This window comes from Amblyraja radiata, chromosome 24 (genome assembly GCF_010909765.2).
Source record: "Amblyraja radiata isolate CabotCenter1 chromosome 24, sAmbRad1.1.pri, whole genome shotgun sequence".
NCBI lineage: Eukaryota > Metazoa > Chordata > Chondrichthyes > Rajiformes > Rajidae > Amblyraja > Amblyraja radiata.
In genome coordinates this window covers 20,581,473-20,609,354 of record NC_045979.1, presented here as the reverse complement: position 1 = coordinate 20,609,354, position 27,882 = coordinate 20,581,473, and the positions used below count along the sequence as shown (strand labels likewise).

The following is a 27,882-nucleotide window of genomic DNA, read 5'->3' as shown; positions in this document are numbered from 1 at the left end:
TTTTACAAGTGGGTGCCTGTAATGTGCTGCCAGGGGTGGTGGCGAAGGTAGATACTATAACGATGTTTGAGGGGCTTTTGGATCGATGCATGAATATGCAGGGAATGGAGGGATATGGATCACGTGCAGGCAGAGGAGGTTAGTGTAACCTGGCATCGTAGTCAGCACAGAAATTGTGGGCTGAAGGGCCTGTTCCCATGCTGCACAGATTTATGCTCTGCAAAGCAAAAAATTGAAAGTTTGATCAACAGATAGATCTGGACTCAGATTTAACATTTGGGGGGCATCTGAATGCTAGGTTAAATTCATAAAGCTATTGGGAGAAATATGATAGATTTTTTTAATAAAAAACAATTTAACACGGTTTTTGTAGCGGCTCGTTTCTGCATTGTGATGCAGAATCCGGCAATATTTCCCTTTGGCATACGGATAATAACATTTATATTTGATGAGTTTGACAAGAAAATGATGATGAAGTGCAGGTGCAGGTGAAATAATTTATGCAAAAAGTCACAGTGCATTGAACTGGCAACACGAGAAAAAGGATAAAAACAAAATAGAAAAAAATAATGAAAGGCAAAAATGATTCAAACTCAAGTTGATTACAACAGGCGATTCTGCTGCTGATACCGGACGGACACAGAAACAATACAGTGTGTCAAGGAATATTAAAATATCATCAATTTATTACAGGCTGAACATTCTACCCCGCTACAGTGGTGTAGCGGTAGAGTTGCTGCCACACAGCACCAGAGACCCAGGTTCGATCCTGACTACGGTTGCTGCCTGTGCAGAGTTCGCTCGTCCCCCCTGTTACCGTGGGGGTTTTCTTCAAGTTCTCCGGTTTCCTTCCACACTCCTAAGATGTACAGGGTTGTTGGTTACTTGGCTTTGCTAAGATGGTAAATTGTCGCCAGTGTGTAAGGTGTGGATCAGAAAGTGGGATAACGTGGAACTTGTGCGGACGGGTGATCGATGGTCGGTGTGGCAATCGGTGATCTGAAGGGCCTGTTTCCATGCTGTATCTCTAAAATAAACTAAATTAAAGTTCAAGCATTCAAGCTGCAGTGGTTTTCATGAATATAGAGCTGCAGTCTTGTGAGGCTGAATTTCACCCACAATAACAGCTGCCTGCGATTGTGATTGACACAAATTGCTGGAGTAAAGGGCCTATCCCACTTGGGCGGCACTTGTGCGTCATTTACGCTACATCATTTATGCTACATCATTTATGCGTCACGATGCACGACAAGCATGAGATGCGCGCATGACGTGCATTACGTGTGCATGGTGTGTATTAAGCACGCATGGTGCATGGTGAGGTGTGGTGGCGTAGGCAGTGACGGCAGTAGCGCGCAGCGCCCCTGGATTTTGGGATTCACAAAATCTTCGCGCGCCACCTGCGTGACGTGGAAATGACGCCCAAGTGGGACAGGCCCTTACTTCAGCGGGACGGGGATTACTCCAGCATTTTGTATCTATCTTCGGTGCAAACCAGCATCTGCAGTTCCTTCCTATGTCGATAACACTGTGATCCTTGGCTACTGCCTTTCCAGTTTATTTTATTTTAAATTTACCACCAGTTCCAAGTTGCCATTGGAGATCCCTCTACACCAACACTGCTCAACGTAGCGAGATCTGATCCAATAATCCTCTTTACTGCCCACTGATTGATTTCTCTGCAGCACTTCACCAACTGGAACAAGCAGTGGTTTTCATAAATAAATAAAAGAATTTCCCCCAGTAAAACGGTAGCCATCTGCACTGCAGCGCTGTTGTGCTCGGCTTGTGCCGCTGCAGAATAGTCTCCCATGTATTCTGTGGATGTTGCACTTTATAAATCCATGTACTATCGAACATTGAACTTGTTTAAACACCCAAAAAAAACCCAGTCACCTTCTATCGTGATCCCAGGACACTGCCATTCCAGCTTTATGTGTGAGTTGCTACCACTAAGGCACACTGTTCTGATTACTCGACACGAAACATCGCCCATTCCTTCTCTCCAGAGATGCTGTCTGACCTGCATCCAGAACCTAGTCCTGAATCTTGTGTCTATCTTTATTGTAAACCTGCAGGTACTTCCTACACAATGTTCTGATCAGTTTTATTGCATTTCTACAACCAGGACAGCAGCAAAGACATTTCTACCTCAAAAAATGCCGACCAAATGGAATGTAACGGCAACTCTCAGACTTTCACACTCCATCCCAGCATGCTTTAAGGAACCGGAATGACATTTTAGAGACATACGTTGTGAAAACAGGCCCTTCGTCTGTGCAATTTACAGACACCAACTAACCTACAAACCCGCACGTCTTAGGAATGTGGAAGAAAACTGGAGCACCCTGAGAAAACCCACATGGTCGCAGGGAGAATGTGCAATCTCTGTACAGACAGCACCAGTAGTCAGGATCAAACCCAGGTCTCTGGCGCTGTAAGGCAGCAACTCTACCGCTGCACCGCCGTGCCATCCTTGCCGATTTGTAAATTAGTTTTGACAATAAAAGGCAGGAGGAGAAACTGATACCGAGGCACGAAGGTGATAGACTTTAACTAGCCCAAGGAAATAAACAGAGTAATCAGTCCACACAGTGAAATGTTTTGTTCAATTTAAGTATTTTCCCTTCACTGAACCCTAGTGGACTGGCTGTCAACAAGAGTTACAAATCAACACACTGGTTCCGAGTGTGTGCCCACTGAGTCAGGATTTGTTTCCCAACAGCATTGGAAGCGTTAACACCAGCTTCACCTGTCCACAAACTCAATTACTGACCTTTCAAGCTGCTGATAAACTCCCAGCTCTCGTATTGGCAGGTAGCATCAGGGCCCGATTCTACAACTTGAGCCCCCAAGAATGATCTTTTTGATTGTGTGGCTGCACGGTAAATCAAATTCCACCGTACCTTAAATGGTGCATGTGACAATAAATGTGGCCTTGAACTTGAAGGAGACTATAGAAAATGGTAGACACTGCCCGGTCCATCATGGGCACTGACCTCCTCACCGCTGAAGGGATCTAGAGACATAGCCTCAAAAAGGCAGTTAGCAGAGACCCACACCACCCGGGCCACGCTCTCAATTCGCGGCTACCATCGGGAAGAAGGTATAGTAGATAGATACAAAATGCTGGAGTAACTCAACGGGTCAGGCAGCATCTCTGGGGAAAAGGAATACACTGTAGGTGACGTTTCAAGTCAAGACCCTTGACTAGTGGTACGGGAATTGATGTTGTGGGAATTGCAGAGACATGGCTGCAAGAGGATCGGAGCTGAGAGCTGAATATTCGAGGTTATAATTCATATCGGAAAGACAGAGAGGGTGGGGTAGCTCTGCTGGTAAGGAATGACATTTGGTCCATAGCAAGGAGTGACATAGGATCAGAAGATGGAGAGTCAGTGTGGGTAGAGCTGAGAAATTGCAAGGGTAAAAAGACCCTGATGGGAGTTGTAAAGAGTAGCCAGGATATAGGGTACATCAGGAGATACAATCAGCATGTAAGAAAGGCAATGTTACAGTGGTCATGGGAGATTTCAATATGCAGGTTCAATATGACTGGGAAAATCATGTTGGTTCTGGACGCCATGAAAGGGAATTTGTAGAATGCCTCTGAGATGATTTCTTAGAGCAGCTTGTAGTGAAGCCTACCAGGGAAAAGACAATTCAGGATTTAGTGTTGTGTAATGAATCGGATTTGATAAGGGAACTGAACGTAAAGGAACCACTGGGAGGTTGCGACCATTACATGATAAGATTTAACCTGCAATTTGAGAGGGAGAAGATGAAATTGGATGTGTCGGTATTACAGCTGAGTAAAGGGGACTACAGAGGCATGAGGGAGGAGGGGAGAGTGAGATTTACTTGAATATAGAGAAATCAATATTCATGAATGTTGACGCCAAAAACGGACCATTGAAGGGTCTCGACCCCAAACGTCACCCATTCCTTCTCTCCAGAGATGTTGCCTGTCCCGCTGAGTTGCTCCAGAATTTTGCGTCTCTCTTCGGTTTAAACTAGCATCTGCAGTTCCTTCCTACACAGAAGGTACAGAAGCCCTGAAATACTCAAATTCCACATAGCAATCATCCACAATCTGCAACAGCACTGGCTGGATGAGGTAGTTCAAAGATATTGATTGATAAATATTGGCATGGATGCTGGTAATGAATCCCTTGATAATCTCTGAACCAGTGCCATGACATCCTTTAGACACATGGGACCTCAGTTCACTGTTTAGTCTGGATATTGTGATGCTGCCTCAGTGTTGCAGTAGAACCTACCTTGGACCGGGGCTGTCTTTGGACTTCTTTTTCTATTATTCGTTTTCTCTTGTTGCCAGTTCAATAGCCTGTTACTTACAGTCATAGAGTGCTACAGTGTGGAAACAGGCCCTTGGGTCCAACTTGCCCACACCGGCCAACATGTCCCAGCTACACTAATCCCACCTGCTCACGGTTTTCCCATATCCCTCCAAATCTGTCCCATCCATGTACCTGTCTAACTGTTTCTTAAACGTTGGGATAGTGCTGTTTCAATTACCTCCTCTGGCAGCTTGTCCACACCCCCACTCACTTTTGTGTGAAAAAAATAATCCCTCAGATTCCTATTAAATATTTTCTCCTTCATCTTAACATCTGTGTGTGTGAGTCTGTGTGTGTGTGAGTCTGTGTGTGTGTGAGTCTGTGTGTGTGTGAGTCTGTGTGTGTGTGAGTCTGTTTGTGTGTGAGTCTGTGTGTGTGTGAGTCTGTGTGTGTGTGAGTCTGTGTGTGTGTGAGTCTGTGTGTGTGTGAGTCTGTTTGTGTGTGAGTCTGTTTGTGTGTGAGTCTGTGTGTGTGTGAGTCTGTTTGTGTGTGAGTCTGTGTGTGTGTGAGTCTGTGTGTGTGAAGCGGCCTTTTCACGGGGCGACTTGACGCAAGAGTTAACCGGAGTTTAACATCATGGGAACCTCGTGCGATAACAGTACGGCATTCGTGGACCACCGTGGACCACCGTAGCGCTAACGGCATGTCATCGTGTAACTTGGTCACTCGGGAGAAAATTCAAGAAAGTTTGAATTTCTCCAAGATTGACTTGTACACTTGTGGTTGAGTATTGCAACATTATATGAATGTAGTGGCCAGTGCGATATCCGTAATAACTCTTGCGGGTACTGTGGGAACTCCTGCGAACGGTGAACCCGGAAGCTGGAGAGAGGGGACAGAAGGTGAGTAAAAATTATCTTCTGTGGGATTGAATTTAAAAAATAAATAAAAATAAAGATTTGCATCCGCATATGGACATCAACTTATTCATGAGTTATGTTAATGAGATTCAAGAAAATAACTATAATCTTTAAAAGGGACTTTAAAAGGGACTTTACTGAAAGGTTACGCATTTTTATGGTCCGTGAGAAATTTTTCACATGTACTTCTTTGAGAGATACAGGTCGGAGTCCTCGGGTCCAGGGGTCCGGAACGCTACCAATCAATGTTGTACAGAGACCCGTGTAAGGAGTGAACTGCACATGCTGGTTTAAACCGAAGACAGACACAAAAAGCTGGAGTAACTCAGCGAGTCAAGCAGCATCTCTGGAGAAAAAAAGCTGATGTTTCGGGACGAGACACATCTTCAGACTCAATTCCGATTAGGCTGTCTGAAGAAGGGCTCCGATTCGAATCGTCACCTATTCTTTTTCTCCAGAGATGCTGCCTGACCCGCTGACTTACTCCAGCTTTTTATGTTTTTCTTCCCAGATCTGACTTACCTGCTGAGTAACACCAACATTTTGTGTCCTTCTGTGCGTATTAACCAGCATTAACCAGCGTCTGCAGTTCCTTTAGACATTACCTAACTTCAGATTTTAGAGATATAGCGCGTGGGAACTCCTGCGAACGGTAAACCCGGAAGCTGGACAGAGGGGACAGAAGGTGAGTATGTGTCCTTCGAGGACGTCCCACCTAATTGTCATTGTTGGATAATCTTTTTAACAGGAACACTTGCAGAGATGGCTCCCAGAAAATCTCAAAGAAAGGGGGTAAAGCGTGTCAGAGATGTTTTTGCCATGTTGTGCTATTCAGTTTCTATATTGTTTCAGTTTCTATATCTATATTGTTGCTCTATTCAGTTTCCCAGGGGGTCGGGACGGGACTGGAGTTGGGAGGGAAAGGTGGGGGAGTCGAGGGAGAGGAGGGGGAGACAGATGGGGGTGTCTTCATTTACTGGCGGCGGGTGTCTGTCACTGAAACAGGCAGGTGAGATTTCACATCCACCTTGTGTGTGCCTCTCTCTCTCTCTCCCTCCCTCTTACACAGGCTGAGAGACTCTGCCTCTGTGAGTGTACGTCTCTTTCTCCCCCTCTCCCACACACAATAAGACCGAGGTACTGTGCTCAGTCCATCTGTGTCTCCCACATACACAGTAAAATATGTCTCCAAATGAGCCAATTCAACCAAGGGAGGATATATATAGTGTGTGAAAAAAAAAGTTACATCATTTGTGTCACGTGTAGTTCACGATGTTCATTCAAGATTTAACGCGAAAGCTCGGGAAACGGACAAGTCACTCGCACAAATAACAGAAATGCCGAGTACCGTGGGAACTCTTTATCTACCCCCCGTTATATCGTGCGAGACTCGTGCTGGACCACGACCTCTTCACTCTGGTGACATCTTGCGTCAACTCGCCCCGTGAAAAAGCCCCATGAGTATGTGTGAGTCTGTGTGCGTGTGTGCGTGTGTGGGTGCGCGCGTCTGTCTATATGTGTGTGCGGGAGTCTGGCTGTGTGTGTGTGTGTGTGTGTGTGTGTGTGTGTGTGTGTGTGTGTGTGTGTGTGTGTGTGTGTGTGTGTGTGTGTGTGCGAGTCTGTCTGCGTGCGATCAGTCGATTTACAAACCATTTCAAAGCCATTTATTTTTATGTGCGTGTTTTTTAAATGTAAACCAATTCTATGCTGAGAATTTATTAAATGCATGAAAGGACATCTGGAGAGCACATCCGGTGGCTCTTAAACCAAAAGGCAAGCATGCCGAGCCAAGAGAATTCCACCCTTTAGTGATTGTGATTCCTTCTTTTTAAATTATTAAACATAAAGGGGATAGGAGGACAAACGTGGGTAAATGGGTCTAGTTTAGAGGGGCATCTTTGTCGGCGTGGACGATTTGGGCCGAAGGGATTTGACTCCCTGACTAGGAAATACGTAGCAATGATGTAATGTTTAACTACCACTCATACATCCTGTTCCACCGATAATTCCTGCCACCCTCATGACCATTTACTAGCTTTAGTTTAGTTTATATATACAGTGCAGAAAGAGGCTCTTTGGCCCACCGAGTCCGCACTGACCAACGATCCCCACACACTAACACTATCCTACACACATTAGGGACAATTTTACATTCATACTTCATCCATTCATCATTGTTGTAAACATTAGCGACGCAGTGGTGCCAGTTTCCAATGGGAACGGTGACGGACGCACCACACCTGTCTGTCCTCCAGTTCCAGTTCCGCCACTGGAAGTAGAGGATGTTGGTGTGTGTGCTTTATCATCATTCCTTACAATGCTATGTACGACAGTGATCGCAACTTTTACTGAAGTGTGGATGGCCGTTGGCTCACTAGAAGCTCATCCACCATTTGACAGGTCTTGTTTTTGGTCCTGCTGGGGGTCCACAGCCCCCTCCTCACCTGGCAAACCAGGTTGGGGAGACGGTTTAGTCGTCGACTATCTGACCATGGAGCAGGTAGCACGGGATTACATGGCTCCCGTGGTGAAGGGAACTCCCCCCGACCTGACCCGATTCATACCAAGCCAATTAACCTACAAAGCCATAAGTCTTTGGAGTGTGGGAGCAAACCGAAGATCTCGGAGAGAACCCACGCGGTCATGCGGAGAACGTACAAACTCCATACAGACAACACCCGAGGTCGGGATCGAACCCGGGTCTTTGATGCTGCAAGTGCTGCAAGGCAGCAACTGTACTTCTGCGCCGCCCAATCATTCAGACATCAATTTTTTTTCCATTAAATCAGCAAGGGATCAACTGTGATTACAGGAACTGTTTTAATCAGCAGAAACAGGGAACCAGGAGTTAAATGGAACAATTTCGCTGCTGTGGCATTTTTTACTCTGAGCAGGTTGAACTTGGCAGTTCCTGCTGGATAATTAAAATGCCTGCCTGACTTGGAAGGGAGCCTCTGTTCTACGCCATCTGGGGTTCTGAGATGCGCATGCATGGACCTTCACTGACATCTTAGAACAGTTCTTAACCCAACGGGGCTGCCCGGTGGCACAGCGGTAGAGCTGCTGTCTTACAGCGCCAGAGACCCGGGTTCGATCCTGACCATGGGTGCTGTCTGTACGGTATTTGTACCTTCTCCCATTGACCTGCGCGGGTATGCTCCGGGTGTTCCGAGTTCCTCCCCCATCTACAATTTGGCTTTGGTAAAAAGTGTAAATTGTCCCCAGTGTGTAGAATAGTGCTAATGTATGGAGTCGTGGACTCGGTGGGCCGAAGGGCCTGATTCCACTCTGTGTCCTTAAACTGAACTAAAATGAAGGCTGTAAAAGTAAAATTATACATTTACCTTTGATGGCAGTCTGTCGGGCCAGAATTTAATCCCTTAATCAACCTCAATAATCTCATTACCTGGGCCCCATTCACATATATCCTTTCCTCTGGTCTCACCATTCACTCCTCGTCTTCCCTTACCGGACATCTTTTGTCTTTCCGTTTTGCTGGTCTTTGTCCAACCATCTGCCTGTAAAACTCCCCCTCACCTGTATCCACCTATCACTTGCCAGGTCCCCAACTCTCTTCCAGCTTTCTCTAGTCTACTACAAGCCTGCAGAAGGGTCCCGATCTGAAACGTCACATATCCATGTTCTCCAGAGATGCTGCCTGACCCGCTGGGTTACTCCAGCATTTTTGCCTTTTTTGGGGCCAATTATCTATTGCTTTTGTTGCATGTTAATGTGATCTTGTGGTCTCCAGATCATCTATTCCAGTGGTTCCCAACCTTTTTTAGCTCATGGCCCCCTTGGGATCTTTTAATTTTTCTGTGGCCCCCCCCCTGACATTATTAGCGGAAAAAAAGTACTTCAATATTATAATACCTTCCATAAAAATATCAGTGTCTATTAATTGCACATATATTCTCTTTTATTCTATTCCACAAACATCAAAAATATTTCAACTACATAGATTTAAATTTATTAGAACTGAAATTTAGGAGGCAATTTAGGTAGCTCTGTGGCCCCCTTCATTGAACCTGTGGCCCCCTAAATCCCAAAATGTTTCTGTGCCCCCCCCTGAAATTTGCCATATGGCCCCAGGTTGGGAATCACTGATCTATTCCACAGATGAGAAAGACAGGCAACAGTTTAAAAAAAAAAATGATCCTATTGTTTTAAAGAACAACAAATTCTGAATGACTTTTCTGCACAAAAGTAAAAGGTTTATGGAACCCAAAAGGCACTTTCCAGCCTGATTATCCTGTACAACAACTAAAGGTTTTACTTACCCGACAATTGCCAAGTTCTTCAGCTGACAGAACAATTATTCCACATTTCTTCCCGGGGATACCACTGAGAAGAGAGAGAATAAAAGGTTATTGTAAAACATTCCATTCACTGTCAGAACCTGCACACATGGAAACAGAGAATGGTCAGAATAATGGGTGCAGAATAAATATTAGTAAATGCCCATTAAGATTGTAATCATATATGGTCTTTCCGCTGACTGGTTAGCACGCAACAAGAGCTGATCACTGTACCCACTGTACACGTGACAACAAACTCAATTCAAACAGCATGAAAACAGGCCCTTCGGCCCATTGAGACGCTTGGACAAAGACCAGAGATGAAAAGACAATTAGTGTGAGATAAGGATAGGTGAGGTGTGAATCGTGAAGCGAGAGAAAGCAAAATAGGTGGAAAAGGACAGGGGGAAAGGGGGAAAGAGAGAACGTGAGTATACATGTTTTCCAGAGGTGCTGCCTGTCCTGCCGAGTTACTCCAGCACTGTATATTTTATTGTAAACCAGAAGCTACACGGTGGCGCAGTGGTAGAGTTGCTGCCTTACAGCTCTTATGGCGCCAGAGTTCCGGGTTCGATCCCGACTATGGGTGCTGTCTGTATGGAGTTTGTACATTCTCCCCGTGACCGCGTGGGTTTCCTCCCACAACTACAAAGACGTACACGTTTGTGGGAGGAATGGCTTGGCAAAAATGTAAAATTGTCCCTAGTGTGTGTGTAGGATTGTGATAATGGGCGGGGTTGCTTGTCAGTGTGGACTCGGTGGGCCGAATGGCCTGTTCCTGCACTGTATCACTAAACTAAACTGCAGTGCCTTGTGCTGCTACGTAGAAAATATCTTTTATTTTCAAGTTAGAAAGATTGCTTGACTTCTCCTCGTGTTGATGACACACAACCAGCATTATTGGAGCAGTTAGCATTTGAACTGGCATTTAGCAGCATCTATCATACGCTTGCCAAGAAAAGGGAGGGTGATAATGGAAAACAGTTCCAACTTTACTGAGGTAATAATGAAATATTGATGTGCCAAGTATGACTACAATGCAGGCATTTTCCAATTGCCAACAGAAATGTCAGTGCATGCCGAGGGATGATGCAGATTGATAATGCTTTGTCTGTTTTCATACACCCAGAGATGAAACAGAACCATTTGATAAACCATCACATTTTGCACAATAGACCAGGAGCTTCATATTAAATGGGAAATTCAATTTATCTATCAGAACAATAGCCACGTGCTCTGCTAATAAACAGAGGGTCTATTCTACAGAGATAGAGGATCGATCGTACTCAGTCTGAAGAAGGGACCCGACCCAAAACCTCGCCCATCCTTTTTCTCCAGAGATGCTGCCTGACCCATTGAGTTACTCCAGCACTTTGTGTCTTTTGTAAACTAGCATCTGCAGTGCCTTGTTGCTACAATCCATTTTGTATATTGATCTTGATGACATAATAAATAAATGGATTGTGGCAAATATTAAACTGGGGAATTATATTTGATACAATCTGCAACAAGTATCAATTGGCCAGCGGAGCTTTGATGGGATATTGAAGGTTGTAGACTGTTATTTTGCATTGTATGCGGTCAAAATGCCGACAAAATAAATGCACTGGACATGAATGCTGATAACTATCCATTTGGCCATGTTGTAAGGATTTTACCGATAGGGCAGCACAGTGACGCAGCAGTAGAGTTGCTGCCTCACAGGGGCCAGGTTAATTGGCTGCTATAAATTGCCCCTAGTGTGTAGGATGCAAAACTGGGATAACACGGAACTAGTGCAAGAGTGATCGTTGGTCGGCATGGACTCGGTGGGCCAAAGAGCCTGTTTCCACTCTGTATTTTTAAACAGTGAAAAGCTTTTGTTTGCATGCTACCCAGTCAAACTGGATCATACCATACACAAGTACAATTAAGCCAGTCAAGTACAACAGATAATGGTCAGAGAAAAATAGCAGAGTGCAGAATAAAGTGTTACAGCATTACGGCATTACACTTTTAGTTTTAGTTTTACAGCATGGATGCAGGCCTTCCCTCCATTTAGTGCGTTCCGACCAGCGATCACACGTACACTAGTTCTATCCTACACACTAGGGACAATTTACAGAAGCCAATTAACCTGCAAACCTGAACATCTTTGGAACGTTGGAGCACCCAGAGAAAACCCACGTGTTCACACGAAGAACGTACAAACTCTATACAGACAGCACCCGTTGCACGATCGGACCTGGGTCTCAGATTCAGATTCAATCTTTATTGTCATTGTGCAGTGTACAGTACAGAGACAACGAAATGCAGTTAGCATCTCCCCAGAAGAGTGGACGTAGGATAATGAGCAATAAATATATATATACGTACATAGAGTAGTGGGGGGGGGGGGTGACTGGCAATCACCAAGGTGCAGAGTTAAGTAATGTAACGGCCGCCAGGAAGAAGCTGTTCCTGGACCTGCTGGAGAGACCTGTAGCATCTCCCGGATGGGAGGAGGGTAAACAGACTGTGGCTGGGGTGAGAGCAGTCCTTGACGATGCTGCACGCCTTTCACAGCCATCGCTTGCTCTGGACAGAATGTCCTGGTAATGTAAGGCAGAAACTCTACCGCTGCACCACTGTGCCGTCCATACAGTTATAGAGGAACGGTCCGACGTCCAAAATGAGATTGGTTGGAAGATTGGGACTACACACCAGCCTATGTGTGTAAAGGGTGATACATTCAAACTATTTATATTTACAGTCACATGCATTACATATTTAGAAGTGAAAACAGGACTTGTTTCCAAGAGTAAATGCACAGATGGAAAGTAGGAATCTCTGGAAGCAGCTTTTGGAAAGCTGCCTGTGCAAAAGTTTTTGCAGCTATGATAAATAAAGTCAACATTTAGTTTATAGATACAGCATGGAAACAGGCCTTACAGCCCACTGTGTCCACGCCGGCCACTGGTTCTATGTTATCCCACTTCCTCATCTGTTCCCCACACACTAGGGGCTATTTGCAGAGGGATAATTTACACTCAAACCAGCACATCTTTGGGATGTTGCAGGAAAATAGAGTACCCGGAGGAAACGCACGTGGTCACAGGAAGAACGTGCAAACTCTGCACAGACTGCACCCAAGGTCAGGATCAAACCCGGGTCTCTGGCTCTGTGAGGCAGCGGCTCTAACAACTGCACCAGTGTTTCGCCCAAATGTCTTTCTTACTTGAGCAGGGATCATCAATAAACACAAAATATAAGCACAAAATCAAACCGAGCTGGCGGAAATATTTTAAACATCAACTTCAAATAATTTAAAATATGCTTTCCTGCCTGATTACTCCAAATTAAGATTATACAAAAAAAAGAGAAAAATTATATTGATTTTTGTTTACAATTCACAACAGAGACAAACAGGAGACTGATATTATAACGTTATGACTTACTTTGTAATTTCAGTTGAATCTATTTCCAAACCCTTGGTCCATCCATTGCCATTGTCAATAGTACCCTCTCCATCATTTGAATGAACATAACACGAGGTTTAATATAAAGGATTTTGGTTTATACCAAAGATAGGCCCAAAATGCTGGAGTAACTCAATGGGTCAGGTAGCATCTCTGGAGCATTTTGCATCTATCCTTGGTAGAAACCACCATCTGCAGTTCCTTCCAAACCATCTCTGGGGAGCATGAAATGGTGAAGTTTCAGGTTGGGATCCTTCTTCAGACACTAGGTTTGTACGATGTAACCAACATGACAACCACAAACACATCCACAATGAAAACCTCGTCAGATTATTAGGATATCTCTCTGCTCTTTGTGAAAACATTCCTTCTGCCTTTGTGAAATGTTTAGTGATATGGTTCCTTGCATCGACCTTGAATGAGCTAACACTGAAGTAATGGCACTTTAGGTTTGTGTGAACAGATGATTGAAACCATTTGAAGCTTCCTTAAATCAACACTGCTTTTAAATATGCAAGTGCATGCCATTACCACGTTTGACCGGATGTTTGTCTTGGATTCTCTTGGTGAGGTGCGAGGAATTGAATCGAATTGCATGAAATAGCCGGCATGCCAACTGCATTACAAGTGATGTCTGTGAGTGAGATCTGTGATCAAGTGGGTAATACAACTGGTCCAACATGGACACCATCCCATGATAAGTAACCAACATGTATGTATGAGTAGTGGGCCCTGTATTTGTACCACAGGAGAAGCACCTAACCGGCAACCAAACCCAACAAAACAAGCCAATGCCACATAACACCGATGCACATCCTTGGAGTTAACTATTGACGAATATTCCCAATGAATCAATTTGATGCACATCTTTAGACTAGAGATACAGCGTGGAAACAGACCCTTCGGCCCATCAAGTCTGTGCCGACCCCATCCACTAGCACTCTCCTACACACTAGGGACAATTTATAATTTTGCGCGTATTTGGAGTGTGGGAGGACACCAGAGCACCCAGAGGTAACCCACGCAGTCACAGGGAGAACGTACAAACTCCGTACAAATAGCACCCGCAGTCAGGACCAAACCCGGGTCTCTGCCACTAATTATCCCTCAGAAAATTCAGTTGAATGCCCAATAAAATCTTATTGACATTAAAATATTTAATTGAGTTCAATATTGCTACGTTACGTCATTCCATTAATAGAACATAGAACAGTACAGCAGAATAACAGGCCCTTCGGCCCACAATAGCCATGCTGAACATGATGCCAAGATAAACCAAACCTCCTCTGCCTGCACATGATACGCAGCCCTCAATTCTCTGCATGTGCCTCTCTAATTGCCTCTTAAACGTCACTATTGTACCTTCCTCCGCTAGCACCTCTAGCAGCGTTCTCCAGCCATTCACCATTTCTGTGTAAAAATAACTTGCCCTGCACATCGTCTGCCCCTCTCACCTTAAAGCTGTTCCCTAGTTCAGCATTAAATATTGTATAATATTGTACTTAAACCAAACTGCTGACCGAAAAGGACAACTTTAAAAATCAGATTTTGAGAAGCAACACTAGGCTCAGAAATCTCGGCATTGAACACAAGGACAGATTATATACCAGTTTCTCCTTAAGTCATTGTTTGGATGGTGCGTTTAGTGTCCATGGCCGTCTGAAGGGGGGGCGCGGAGGGTGCGAACGCACCCCCCTTTTTTCCCCCTAGAGTAATAAAAAAATCGCGCCGCCACCCCCCACCGCCGTTCAGGCCCGCCCCCCCCCCCCCCCCCCCGCTCAGCCCCCCCGCTCAGCCCCGCCGATCAGGCCCGCCGATCAGGCCCCCCGCTCAGCCCCCCCCGCTCAGCCCCCCCCCGCTCAGCCCCCCCCGCTCAGCCCCCCCCCCTCAGCCCCCCCCCCCTCAGCCCCCCCCCCCTCAGCCCCCCCCCCTCAGCCCCCCCCCCCTCATCCCCCCCCCCTCAGCCCCCCCCCCCTCAGCCCCCCCCCCCTCAGCCCCCCCCCCCTCAGCCCCCCCCCCCTCAGCCCCCCCCCCCTCAGCCCCCCCCCGCTCAGCCCCCCCCCGCTCAGCCCCCCCCCGCTCAGCCCCCCCCCTCTCAGCCCCCCCCCGCTCATCCCCCCCCGCTCAGCCCCCCCCCGCTCAGCCCCCCCCGCTCAGCCCCCCCGCCCCCCCCCCCCCCCCCCCCCGCTCAGCCCCCCCGCTCAGCCCCACCGCTCAGCCCCCCAGCTCAGCCCCCCCGCTCAGCCCCACCGCTCAGCCCCCCCCGCTCAGGCCCGCCCGCACCCCTCTTCATGCCACCCCCCTTTTTGAAAAGCTTCGTACGGGCCTGGTGTCACATGTGCAAAGTGCAAAGGCACAGTAAAGTTATTTTCTTCCAAACAGTCCAGTAAAGTATTGTCATTACCAAGCACATCCCCGATTAGCAGATTGTATAGAAATAGTCTACAGATCCCGCATACAAAGGACAACGTTTTGGTGCCATTTTCTAAGTCCAGTCCGTGCTGTAGGTATCAAAGGGCCAAAAGGGTGGGGAAAACTCAAGGGTCTGCTACCATATCCTCATGCTTCCATTCCAGACCGTTGCATAAACCAACCTCCCTTCCAATGACTCCATCTACACTTCACGCTGCCTCGGCAAGGCCACCAGCATAATCAACAACCACTCATCCTTTTCTCCCCTCTCTGATCAGGCAAGTGGCACAGAAGTGTGAAAACACACACCTCCAGATTCAGGGACAGTTTCTTCCCAGCTGTTATCAAGCAATTGAACCATCCTCTCACCAGCTACAGAGTAGTCCTAACCTCCCATCTACCTCACTGAAAATCCTTGAACTATCTTTAATCAGACTTTACCTCACACTAAATGTTATTCCCTTAATCCTGTATCTGAACACTGTGGACAACTTGATTGTAATCATGAATTGTCTTTCCGCTGACTGGATGGCACGCAACAAAAAAGCTTTTCACTGTACCTCGGTACACGTGACAATAAACTAAACGACACAGTCAGACAAAGGTCTACTTTGAAGGGTTTATTGAATCCCTTACAATTCTACTCCCTTCAATCAATGCGAGCCAACAGCACAAAGAATATTATTGGCAAACGTCAATCTTTGATCACAAACCAAGCCAGCAGATAGAAGTGAGAGGGATAATTTATATCCAAGTTTAGTTACAGCTGGCACATTATTAACTGAATGTAATAATAACAGAACACTCACCTTAAGGTTGATGGAAATCATTCCCCAATTACTGAGTTCATAAAACTTCCATTTCTCATTCATTTAATTGTAATGAAACCACGCAATGGAAATTAAATTATGAATGAATAAATTAAATTTTCAAATGAATAGAAACTGAGGATTTCACAATTAATCTTTGGACCATAGCACCTTAAAACTTCAGTATTTATTAGCAGTTACTACCAATAACACAATTATCCACAATTGCACAACATTCCTAGTGCATCGGGTAGGGTCCATGCTCCTGCCCTTCGACTCCTTCAATAGCATTGAATTTTGCAAGTAGCCTGCACGCTACATACTAATTGAGTTTAGTTTGGAGATACAGTGTGGAAACAGGCCCTTTGGCCCATCGAGTCCATACCGACCATCGATCACCTGTACACTAGTTCAAACCTATACACTAGGGACAATTCACAGAATTAACCTGCAAACCTGCATGTCTTTGGAATGTGGGAGGAAAGAAGGGGCCTGGAGAAAATCCACGCGGACACAGGGAGAACGCATAACCTCCATACAGACATCACCCATAGTCAGGAACGAACCTGGGTCTCCGGTGCTGTAAGGCAGCAACTCTACCACTTGAATATCTATGATAGTTTAAACGTTCAAACCATGGAGGATAAATTTCCAAATGAATAAATAAAAGTTAACACCTTCAAACTCAGGCAGAGGCAACGTGTTGGAAGGAACAGCAGATACTGGTTTACACCAAATATGGACACAAAATGCGGGAGTAACTCAGCTGTCAGGCAGCATCCCTGAAGAAAAGGAACAGGTGATGTTTCAGGTCAAGACCCTTCTTCAGACTCTAGAGAAAAGGAATAGGTGATGTTTCGTGTCAAGACTGCCAGACACTTTTATGAGGAATATTGGGAAGCCATGGAAAAACAAATGTACAAAGAAAGAAAGATAGGACGAAAGAGAGGGCGGATGAAACAGAGTGGATGTGGAGAGGATGTTTCCATTAGTTGGGGAGTCTAGGACCAGAGGGCACAGCCTCGGAATAAAAGGATGTATCTTTACAAAGGAGAAGAGGCGGAATTTCTTAGAGGATGGTGATTCTGTGGAATTCATTGCCACAGACGGCTGTGGTGTCCGTCAATGGGTATTTTTAAAGCAGAGATTGATCGGTTCTTGGTTAGTAAACGGTGTCAAAGGTTGTGGGGAGAAGGCAGGAGAATGGGGTTGAGAGGGAAAGGCAGATCAGCCATGATTGAATGGCGGAGTAGACTTGGCCTAATTTGGCACCTATGAACTATGAACTTATGAGAGGAAGGACATAAGTATGTATAGATCTGGGCAAACAGAAAATAAATGTGGAAGAAAATGTTAAATGTCACTGTATAAAACAATGCAGAAATAATATTATCATTGCACAATTAAGGGAGATTGATTACCCTGGTAAAATTAGAAATTAGAGTTAAGCCTCGTGCAGCAGGATATGTAATTAGCTAAAGTTTCTGTGCACAGATATATTAAAGTAGATTCATTTAAACCATCTATCATAAAGAATGTCTATAGAATTAATGCTTAATATAAGTTATATCATTATCTGAATATGTTCACCTGGGTAATTTGATTGATGAATTCAGCTGGTTTCTGTGAGAAAGATAAGTCTGAAGGGGAGGTGGAGATGAAGTACCAGGCAGTCAAACAGAATGAGTGAGATGCAGATTGGAAGCTTATATCCATTATCAGAGCCGTTTGCATGCCAGCACCTCCACAGGACAAAAGAGATAGGTAATTTACTCAGGAAATGAGCAAAAAAAAGGTCTGTAGATGTTAAAAAGAGTGGGTGTGTGTGTGTGCGGGGGTGTGTGTGTGTGCGGGGGTGTGTGTGTGTGCGGGGGTGTGTGTGCGTGCGTGTGAGTGTGCGTGTGAGTGTGTGTGTGAGTGTGTGTGTGTGTGTGTGGAATTTGCACATTCTCCCTGTGACTGCGTGGGTTTCCTCCGACATCCCCTAAACATGCTGGCTTGTGGGTTAATTGGCCTCCAGCGCTCCAGAGAAAACAATCCAGGTTGGTCCAACCTCAACTTATAGCCATTAGTTTATTGCAACATCCTGCTAAACCATCCAACACAGGCAGAGAAGTCTTTCAGAAGAGGCCTAATTATTACATGTTTTATACTATTCAACTTCCAATGTATGTGGCTTCTGTAACCATTTGTGCCAATTAATTACTATGATCGTTCCACATGGTCGATAATGAAGCTAACATTGCAATGACATGACAGGTTCATCTCAACAAGGGACATATTAAAATAACAAAGTGAGCTTTCAAGGAACACATTCTTCAGCCCGCTCAATATTTCCATTCCGTAAAAATATATTAATGTCGCATCATCAGTTTTTTACTGTCATGTTTTCCGAGTTAATGTCTCCTGAAAATTCTGCGAGTTTGATGCCTCCAGCAACCTCCAAGCTGTCCAATACACTAGCGGTCCTTTTTATTCCAAGTTGGTCATTAAAACCTTTCTGCATTTATCACTGCAACCCTTTAATACTGCAAATCAGTTAAAGTCAATGCTAATCAGTTAGATTAACACCATATTGCTTTTAAACCCAATGGTATTTAACTTGTATTATTCCCTTGATATAGGAAAAAAAAAATCTATAGTTTGCTGACAACATAATGTCTGTTGAGTTTTCTGCCTAATTCCCTTTTTCCCCGTTGGTAGGCAATTAAAGTCTGGTGGAATTTACATATGCTTGAATTCTGCAGCACAGTTGCAGGTTATAAAACTGAAATGACACTACCCTCACTCGATAAGACGTTATCATGAATAATTGGTGCCCCACTTTTACGCAATGAGTGCATGATGAAGCACTTGCTTATCAAAGGCATCAATAATGCATTTCCATGCATAGATTTCTGACAATGACACCTTCTGAACTTATCTGAAAACAGCAGGACAGCACCAAAGTTTCAAAGATGACCACTTTAGCTCCACACTCTAGCCCCTCCCTTACTTAGTTCCTTTATCTTTAGACATTGGAGATACAGTGCAGAAACAGGCTGACAAGCGAACACCTCGCACACCACCACCGTCCTACACATGGCACCATTTTCAATCTTAACGAAGACAATTAATCTACAAACCTGTTTGGCTTTGGAGTGTTGGAGGAAACTGAAGCACCTGGAGAAAACCCATGCAATCACAGGGAGAACATACCATCTCTGTGCAGACAGAATTGAACCCGGGTCTCTTGTGTTGTAAGGCAACAACTCTACCGCTGCACCACTGTTTCTCCCTTTGTGCCACTGAACCGCCCTAGGGTGGTGCCCCTTTTCCCAGAAATCAAGAACAACTGGGCATAGATTCAAGATGAGAGGGGAAAGATTTGATGGGATGCTATTCTCACTCACATGGAAGGTGATGGGTGTATGGAACGAGCTGCCAGAGGAGGTAGTCTATGCAGGTGCTAGAACAATGTTTTTGAAAGAGAGAAACAAGGAACTGCTGATGCTAAATTCCCCAAAAAAAGGACACAAAGTGCTGGAGGAACTCAGTGGGTCAAGAGCACCTCTGGAGAACGTGGATATGTGACATTTGAACAGGCAGATGAATAGCAAAGGTTTAGAGGAATATGGGCCAAACGCAGGGTAGATGGCACTAGTTTAGATGGGGCATAGACAAGTTCGGCCAAAGGGCCTGTTTCTGTGCTGTCTGACTATGACTGTATTTGGAGCAAAACAAGAGGCGATTTCCCTTTCTGGCCGGTGGATCTATTTGTGCAGGTAATTTGTGTGTACACCTAGACTGGTTGCTGGGGTCTGATTGAGTGCAGTTGGGAACTTTACTTTAGATATTAGAGATACAGCGTGGAAACAGACCCTTCAGCCCACCAAGTCCACGCCGACCATCGATCACCCCTTCACACTAGTTCCATGTTCTCATCCACTCCCGACACATTCGGGGCAATTTACAGAGGGCCAATGAACGAACAAACCTGCACATCTTAGGAATGTGGAAGGAAACCGGAGCACCCGGAGAAAACCCATGCAGTCACAGGGAGAACGTACAAACGCCACACAGACAGCACCTGAAGTCAGATTTGAACCTGGATCTCTGGCGCTGTGAGGCAGCAACTCCACCACTGCACCTTTGTGTTGCCCTCTGTGACATTTGACTCTTTGAGTATACCCGGTACTTTTTAGCAGGTTCATACCCAATAAAAAAAAAAAAAAAACATTACCACTTGATAATTATGGGTTGATTTCAGCAACATTTGGTAATGACAACTTACAACAAAACCATTTTGCACAATTGGAGTACGTAATGCAGATAAAACTCTTCATTTTTCTGCCCTTACTGATCACGATGTCGACTTGAATATTCGGGTAAGTGTACACCACAGGTTAATGATGTGGCCACATGCCCAGTGCCTGTGTCTACATGCACAATGAAGGTTGGCAGATGCTGATGAAATGCATTGAGCCGAAATATTTCCTGCTTTTCTCCCTCCCGATTCTGCCTGAGCTGCTGTCATCTCCAGGGCTTTGTTTCTAAATCACAAAGTTCCAAGCACAAACCCATGCAGCACAACTTGGTTCTCTGTGATATTTTGTTCTATTTTATTCAGCATAACGTCATAAGTCACAGGAGTAGAATCAGGCTATTTGGCCCATCGTCTACTCTGCTATTCAATCACGGCTGATCTATCTTTCCCCCTCAACCCCATTCTCCTGCCTGCTCCACATAAACCTTTAACATCCTTACTAAACAAGAACCCGCCAATCTCTGCTTTAAAATTACCCAATGACTTGGCCTCCACCCTTGCAAACTTTTGAGAAGCGACTGACTGGTGATGCTGGAAACTTTAGCAAAACACGAAACACAAAACTCAGGCAGCATCTGTGGAGGGAAATGGACAGATGACAGTCCGGATAGGGACCCTTCCTTGTGCTGGAGTAGGGGTAAGACAATTTGAAAAGGTAGATGGAGGCTGTACAAAGCCTGTCAAGTGATAGGTTGCTCCGCAAGGATGTGTTCCTTGCGGAGCCACGTACAATCAATTCGATTTACAAATTTGCAGACTACACCACCGTTGTGGGCCGGATATCAAATAATGATGAGACAGAGTACAGGAAGGAGATAAAGAACCTCATGTCCAAAGATCATAGAGGAGCAAGATAGACCACTCCTCGAAAAACGCGTAGTATCACGTGTGTGATTGTCGACGCCATTTTATTGAGCATTTTTTTGGGCTTCCCCCATACTGTCATGGCGTCCACATGTAAATCTTCACCTCACTGCTCCACTATCAATTGTTCTAATCGTAAATCTAAACGACCAGACCTGTCATTCTTTAGGTTCCCCGATAAAAAAGAAAGGTTAGAAAATATTATTATTATTTTTTGTCGATATTCTGTCGTGAAAATGTTATTTTCTGTTCTCCCATCAATGGCCATTGGGAAACTAGGTTTGTCGGTACATTAGAAAGTTAGTAGACTTATTTTTAATAGATCTTTACTTACCACTATAATAAAGACAATTTTAACACTTCTGTACGTTTTTGGTTTTGTTCTTTGGGTGCAATGGTGGGCCGGGGGGTTCGGCGGTGGCGGCCGCAATCAAAGGTACGAGAGGAGCTCTGCTCTATAATCTTTGGTCGGAATGGGACGGCTGCACGTTATAATGTGCTATCGTTCCACTCCCTCTCCCCCTTCTCCCTCTCCCCCCTCCTCCCTCTCCCCCTTCTCCCTCTCCCCCCTTCTCCCTCTCCCCCCTTCTCCCTCTCTTTATGGTTTATGTACATCATCTTACAAGACAAATGAATTAATAGTGATTATTTAAATCAAAGTTGCTTCTGATCCATGAGAATAAACTTTATTATCTCTAACTTGCCTCTCACACACAGACACACATTCATATAAATATATAAAATATATATACGTTAAATTTAATTTTGTGCAGTGTGTGTTAAAGGGAAACTGCACAATACAATGCAAGGGAAACTACGCAAAGGAGGGGGCTGTTCCCGCTACAAGATACTCGAGGATCTTTGCTTTGGATCAAAGATTATAGAGGAGCTCTATAATCTTTGCTTTGGATCACATCGGGTGGCATACCGGAAGTCGCGTGTCGCTTAAAGAAATGGCGGCCGTGACGTTCCGTCACGTATTACACGTCAGTCCATTGGATTTCAGAGGAGTGGTCTATCTTGCTCCTCTATGATCTTTGCTCATGTCTTCAATAAAAAAATCAATCAATCAAAACTTTATTGTCATTTAGAAATACATCGATATATGCAATTCTAAACGAAATTCCGTTGCATTTGGCTCCCCGTGCAACACAAATTAAACCGAAGGATAAAATGGATAAAAAGACAAAATGGATAAAAAGATAAAATAGATAATGGCGGCTGCCCATTACATAGCATTCAAGAGTCTGATGGCTCGGGAGAAGAAGCTGTTGCAAAACCTTGACGTTCTGCTAGTTATGCTACAATATCTTTTGCCCAAGGGCAGCAGTGAACAGTCCTTGATGGAGATGTGTGGGGTCTTTTATAATAATGCTGGCCTTAGACAAGCAACGTTTGCTCGCAAATTGAGGGGAGAGAAGTCCAGATGATTTTTTCAGCCGTCCTCACCACTCTCTGCACGGACTTCCAGTCGAAGGCTTTACAGTCCCCAAAACCAGACAGAGATGCAGCTGGTCAGAATACTCTCCATGGTGCCCCTGTAGAAAGTGGCGAGGACAGGATGGCGTAGGTGAGCTCTTCTCATCCGGCGCAGAAAGTGCAAACGCTGCTGCGCTCTCTTAACTATTGATGTGATGTTATTTGACCAGGTCAGACTGTTAGTGATCTGCACCCCCAGGAACTTAGTGCTACTGACCAACACATGTCCTGGTGTTCACCTGGATCACCCATATTGAAGCAACGACCGAGAAAGCATACCAATGCCACTGCTTCCTTAGGCTTAGGAAGTTCGGCATGTCCCCAACAACTCTCACCAACTTCTACTGATGCGTCGTAGAAAGTATTTTATTGGGATGCATCACAGCTTGGTTTGGGAACAGTTCTATCCAAGACCTCATGAAATTGGAGCCAATTGTGGACGCAGCCTAGACCATCGCACAAACCAACCTCCCTTCCATTGACTCCATTTATACCTCACATTGCCTCGGCAAGGCCAGCAGCATAATCGAGGAATAGTCACACCCAGGCCACGTTTTCCCCTCTCCCATCGAACAAAAGTTATAGAAGTGTGAAAACGCACACCTCCAGATTCAGGGACAGTTTCTTCCCAGCTGTTATCAGACAATTGAACCATCCTATCACCAACTAGAGAGTGGTCCTGACCTACCATCTACCTCATTGGAGACCTGTGAACTATCTTTATCCAGGCTTTATCTCACACGAAACATTATTCCCTTTATCCTGTATCTGTACACTGTGTAAGGCTTGATTGTAATCATGCATAATCCTTTCGCTGACTGGCTAGCACGCAACAAAAACACTTCTCACTGAACCTCGGTACACGTGACAGGAATAAATTAAGCTAAACTAAATCGGTGTGAAACAGTAAGGAGAAGGGCTTAAGGTGCTGAAACTTGTAGACTTGAAAGCAGTGCCGCAGTGTGGAGTGTCAGTGTGGCCCACATCTGGAGACTGGTGTTTGATGGTAGTTTGACAGCACAACTGGAAATGCAATGCTCACAAGCTGGTCTCTGAATCGCCTCTGGCTCCCTGTATGTCAACCAGAAGTACAGATTCCCATCAGTAGCTGACAGCTCACTGCTTATTGCCCATGAATAGCAACAACAACAAACAAAATAAAAACAAAAAAAAACGCTAGTTATTTTTCTCGTCGTCTGCTCTCAGCGTTCAGCCAAGTGGAGTGGAACAAGGCTCTGAGGGATAAAATGTAACCTCCAGACAGATTGCCATCTCTCAGATCCTTTGGCACTGAGATCGAGGAGGAGTGGGTGTACATTTGGGAGCGTGAGATGATGACTCACGAGGAAGTCAATTTTTCTGAGTCCGTCCATGAGGAAACTAGAAAAGATAATTCTCCAGGGGCCGATAGACACAAAGTGCTGGAGTAACTCAACAAGTCAGGCAGCATTCCTGGAATAAAAGGATAGGTGACGTTTCGGGTTGGGACCCTTCTTCAGATCGATGTAGTTTAGGTCTGAAGAAGGGTCCCGACCTGAAGCATCACCTATCCTCTTTCCCCAGAGATGCTGCCTGACCTGTTGAATTATTTCAGCAATGTGTGTCTATTTTTCAGTTTAGTTTAGAGCTACAGTGCAGAAGCAGTTCCCTTTGGCCCTCTGAGTCTCCGCCGACCAGCGATCACCCCGACCAGCGATCACTAGCACTATCCTACACACTAGGGACAATTTACAATTTTCCCTAAGACAATTAACTTACAAACCTGTAGGTCTTTGGAGTGTGGGAGGAAACCGGAGCACTCAAAGAGGAAACTAGAGCTCCCAGTTTTTGGTATCTTTAGGACAAACCAGCATCTGCAGTTCTTTGTTTCTGCATTCACCAGGGGTTAGCAGGGTGTAGCCACTCTCTCTCTCTGTCTCTCTGGCTGTGTACAACCAGGGTCTGTGGCAGGTTAAAAGATTCAAGCAAAGTGGAAGCATTTCAGATGAGTCTTCTGACACCCTCTTGTTTTGAGATAGAAGCCCTTCGGCCCATCAACTCCACCCAAAATGGTTACATGATCAAAGGGCAAGACAAAAACCTGAAGTGAAAAGGGATAAGTTTAGCTCAGCTTTATTTAGTTTTGAGTGAGGAAACAGGCCCTTCATCCCATCTAGTCCACACCAACCACCAATCACCCGTTCACTCTAGTTATTCCACTTTCTTATCCATTCCCTACATGCCAAGGCAATTTATAACAGATGCCAATTAACCTACAAACCTGCATGTCTTTGGGATGAGGGAGGAAACCCACGCAGCCACAGGGAGAACATGTAAACTCCACACCTGAGATCAGGGTTGAACCCGGTTCTCTTGCACTGTAAGTTGCAGAGTCAGAGTCATACAGCACGGAAACGGGCCCCAACTTGCCCACACCGGCCAGCATGCCCCATCTACACAAGTTCCCCACCTGCCTGTGCTTGGCCCATATCCCTCTCAAACTATCCTGTTCATGCATCTGTCCAAATCCCCCCCTCCCCAGTCAAATTATTCCCAAATGTCTTCAGCTTCTAATCCAGGTGTTTCCACATAAATCAGATGTTTTACCTATTCCCATGGATGCCATCAATTCTCAGTAGCAATTTGCAAGGGCACCTGGCAAGGATGTACCAGCAAACGCCCTGCACTCAACCATTGAAGATAGAAATATTTAGGGACACTGATTTATTCAAGGGCGGCACAGTGGTGTAGCAGGTAGAGTTGCTGCCTTACAGCGCCAGAGATCCAGGTTCGAATCTGACCTCGTGGCCTCTAGTCACATGTTGTCTTTGAGACGGCATGGGTTTTCTCCGGGTGCTCCAGTTTCCACCAACATCCCAAAGATGTGCAGGTTGGTAGGTTAATCTGCCTCTGAAATTGCCCCTGGTGTCTAAGATGCAAAAGTGGGGTAACATAGAATTATAGTCTACTCCCGTTATTATGGACCTCTTTATAACGGATTTCAGTTATAGCAGACGAAATCTGTTGGAACTATAGCGCCCGTTTGCATCGGGAACAAAAGACTGAGTTTACATTACATTAACTTTTTTGTATTTATTTACAATGTTTGAAGTATTATGTATTTGTGTCCTTTCCTGTTTATTGTGTGTCTTGTTTAGTATATATATATTAGCTTTTTTTCCAACACCACATATTTACTATATCGACGTGGGCAATTTTGGATGAAGGGCCTGTTTCCACACTGTATGATTCTAGGACTACCATTATTACTCGGTTACAGCGGGCAATCAGCAAAAACAGACACAATATCCTCCTGCACCCCCCCCCCCACCCCCCAACGCAGTCCGTTATAACAAGGGTTATCTGTAGTGTGAACGGGTGGACGATAGGGACTCGATGGGCCGAAGGGCCTATTTGCTCACTGTATCTTTAAAAGAAAATCTGCAAATAGAACATTGAACTTTCCTGCCACAGTATCCATCTGCCTCATAATTGACTCCAAATCTTCTGTATCACTGCCTGGAAATTTATTTTCTAACAGCAATTGACAACCTAACATATACAGATAAAAAATACACGCAGAGGAAAGCATCAAGAATGTTTGAAGTCTTCCAGAGACCAAAAAACTGACTATCTACAACGCAGTTATTAAGACCCCGATGAATATTTCCTGGCAAGATATTCTACACAAAATCTTTTAAACTAACCTAAATTCCCCTGCTTTGGAGTGCTTAACTCATTGCATAGGATAATGGTTTACACTTGTATGGCATTAACAAATCTGGCTACTGCCGCAGTTTCCAGTATTAAGATATCACGATTTCTAAGGATCAAAGCCAATGCAATAAAGCATCTTGCCTCTCAAGACCGTTTTTTTTTTTTACAGTAACAGATCTTATATCAATTAGACAGCGCTCACCTGCCTTAGGGTTTTGAAAAACACAGCAAAAACACAGCAATAAATTATTTTCAGCAACATTATTTTACATCACTGATGCAGGATAACTAGTGAGCCACGGATTGAAGGTTGTGCACACACTGCACAACATAACTGGAGAATGATGGACCATTAATCTTGTATTTCCAAAAGTCAGAAAGCCATAAAATGCAGACACAAGAAACTGCTGGATGCTGGAATGTTGAGTAAAAAAAAAGGGATAAGGGATGCTGGAGGAACTCAGTGGGTCAGGCAGCATCTGTCGAGGGAATGGAGGTTCACTTTTGGGGTCAGAACTCTTCTTCAGACTGACGATGTTTCAGGTCAAGACCATTCTTAGATTGGCCTTGTTTTGGGTCCTGATCTTTCTTCCGTACTTCAGAAGAGAAGAGTCCTGACCAAAAACATCATTCACACAGTGGGTGGCTATATGGAACGTGATGCATATGAGGAAATAGTTGAGGCGGGTATTACAATGGCATTTAATAGACTTGGGCAGGTAGATGGATAGGAAAGGTTTAGAGGGATATCGGCCAAATGCAGGCCAATGAGACCAGCTGAGATGGGCATCTTGGTCGTTATGGACAAATTGGGCTGAAGGGCCGGTTTCTATGTTGTATGACTCTAAGATTCTATGTTGAATTTGCACAAGCAGGTACAATAAAGAGCTTCTTCTACAAGGCAGACCAGTGATTGCAAAGACAAGGATGCTGGAATCTTGGGCAAAAAACACCAGGTGCTTGAGGAACTCAGCGGGTCAGACAGCATCTCTGGAGAACATGGATAGGTGATGTTTCAGGACAGGTTCCCTTTCCTTCAGTCCAAAGTAGGTTCCCAACCAGAAACGTCACTTATCCCTGTTCTTCAGAGATGCTACCTGGACAAGACACCCGCTGAGTTAGTCCAGCACTTTCTGTCTTTACCTGTGGAGGGAATGGATAGATGATGTTTTGGGTTGGGAACCATTCACCAGACTGTGTGGGAGAAGGCAGAAGACAGCTGGTGACTCTCTGCATGCTGTTCCAGAAGAGGATCCATTGTACTCATGCACAGTATGGTTGACTGGATGGCATGCAAAACAAGCTATTCACTGTCTCTCCGTATGACGTGACGATAGGTAAACTAAACAGAACTGCAGTC

General features: G+C 45.0%; 1 protein-coding gene across 1 annotated transcript in view; it reads right to left on the bottom strand.

Moving 5' to 3' along the window:
* The window catches only part of LOC116986828 (copine-8-like), a 300,796-nt gene that overhangs the window by 151,192 nt on the left and 121,722 nt on the right, over positions 1-27,882 (bottom strand). The window contains exon 7 of the mRNA XM_033042550.1: positions 9,502-9,565. Coding sequence (XP_032898441.1) covers positions 9,502-9,565 — 64 coding nt within the window. The remainder of the gene's footprint in view (positions 1-9,501; positions 9,566-27,882) is intronic.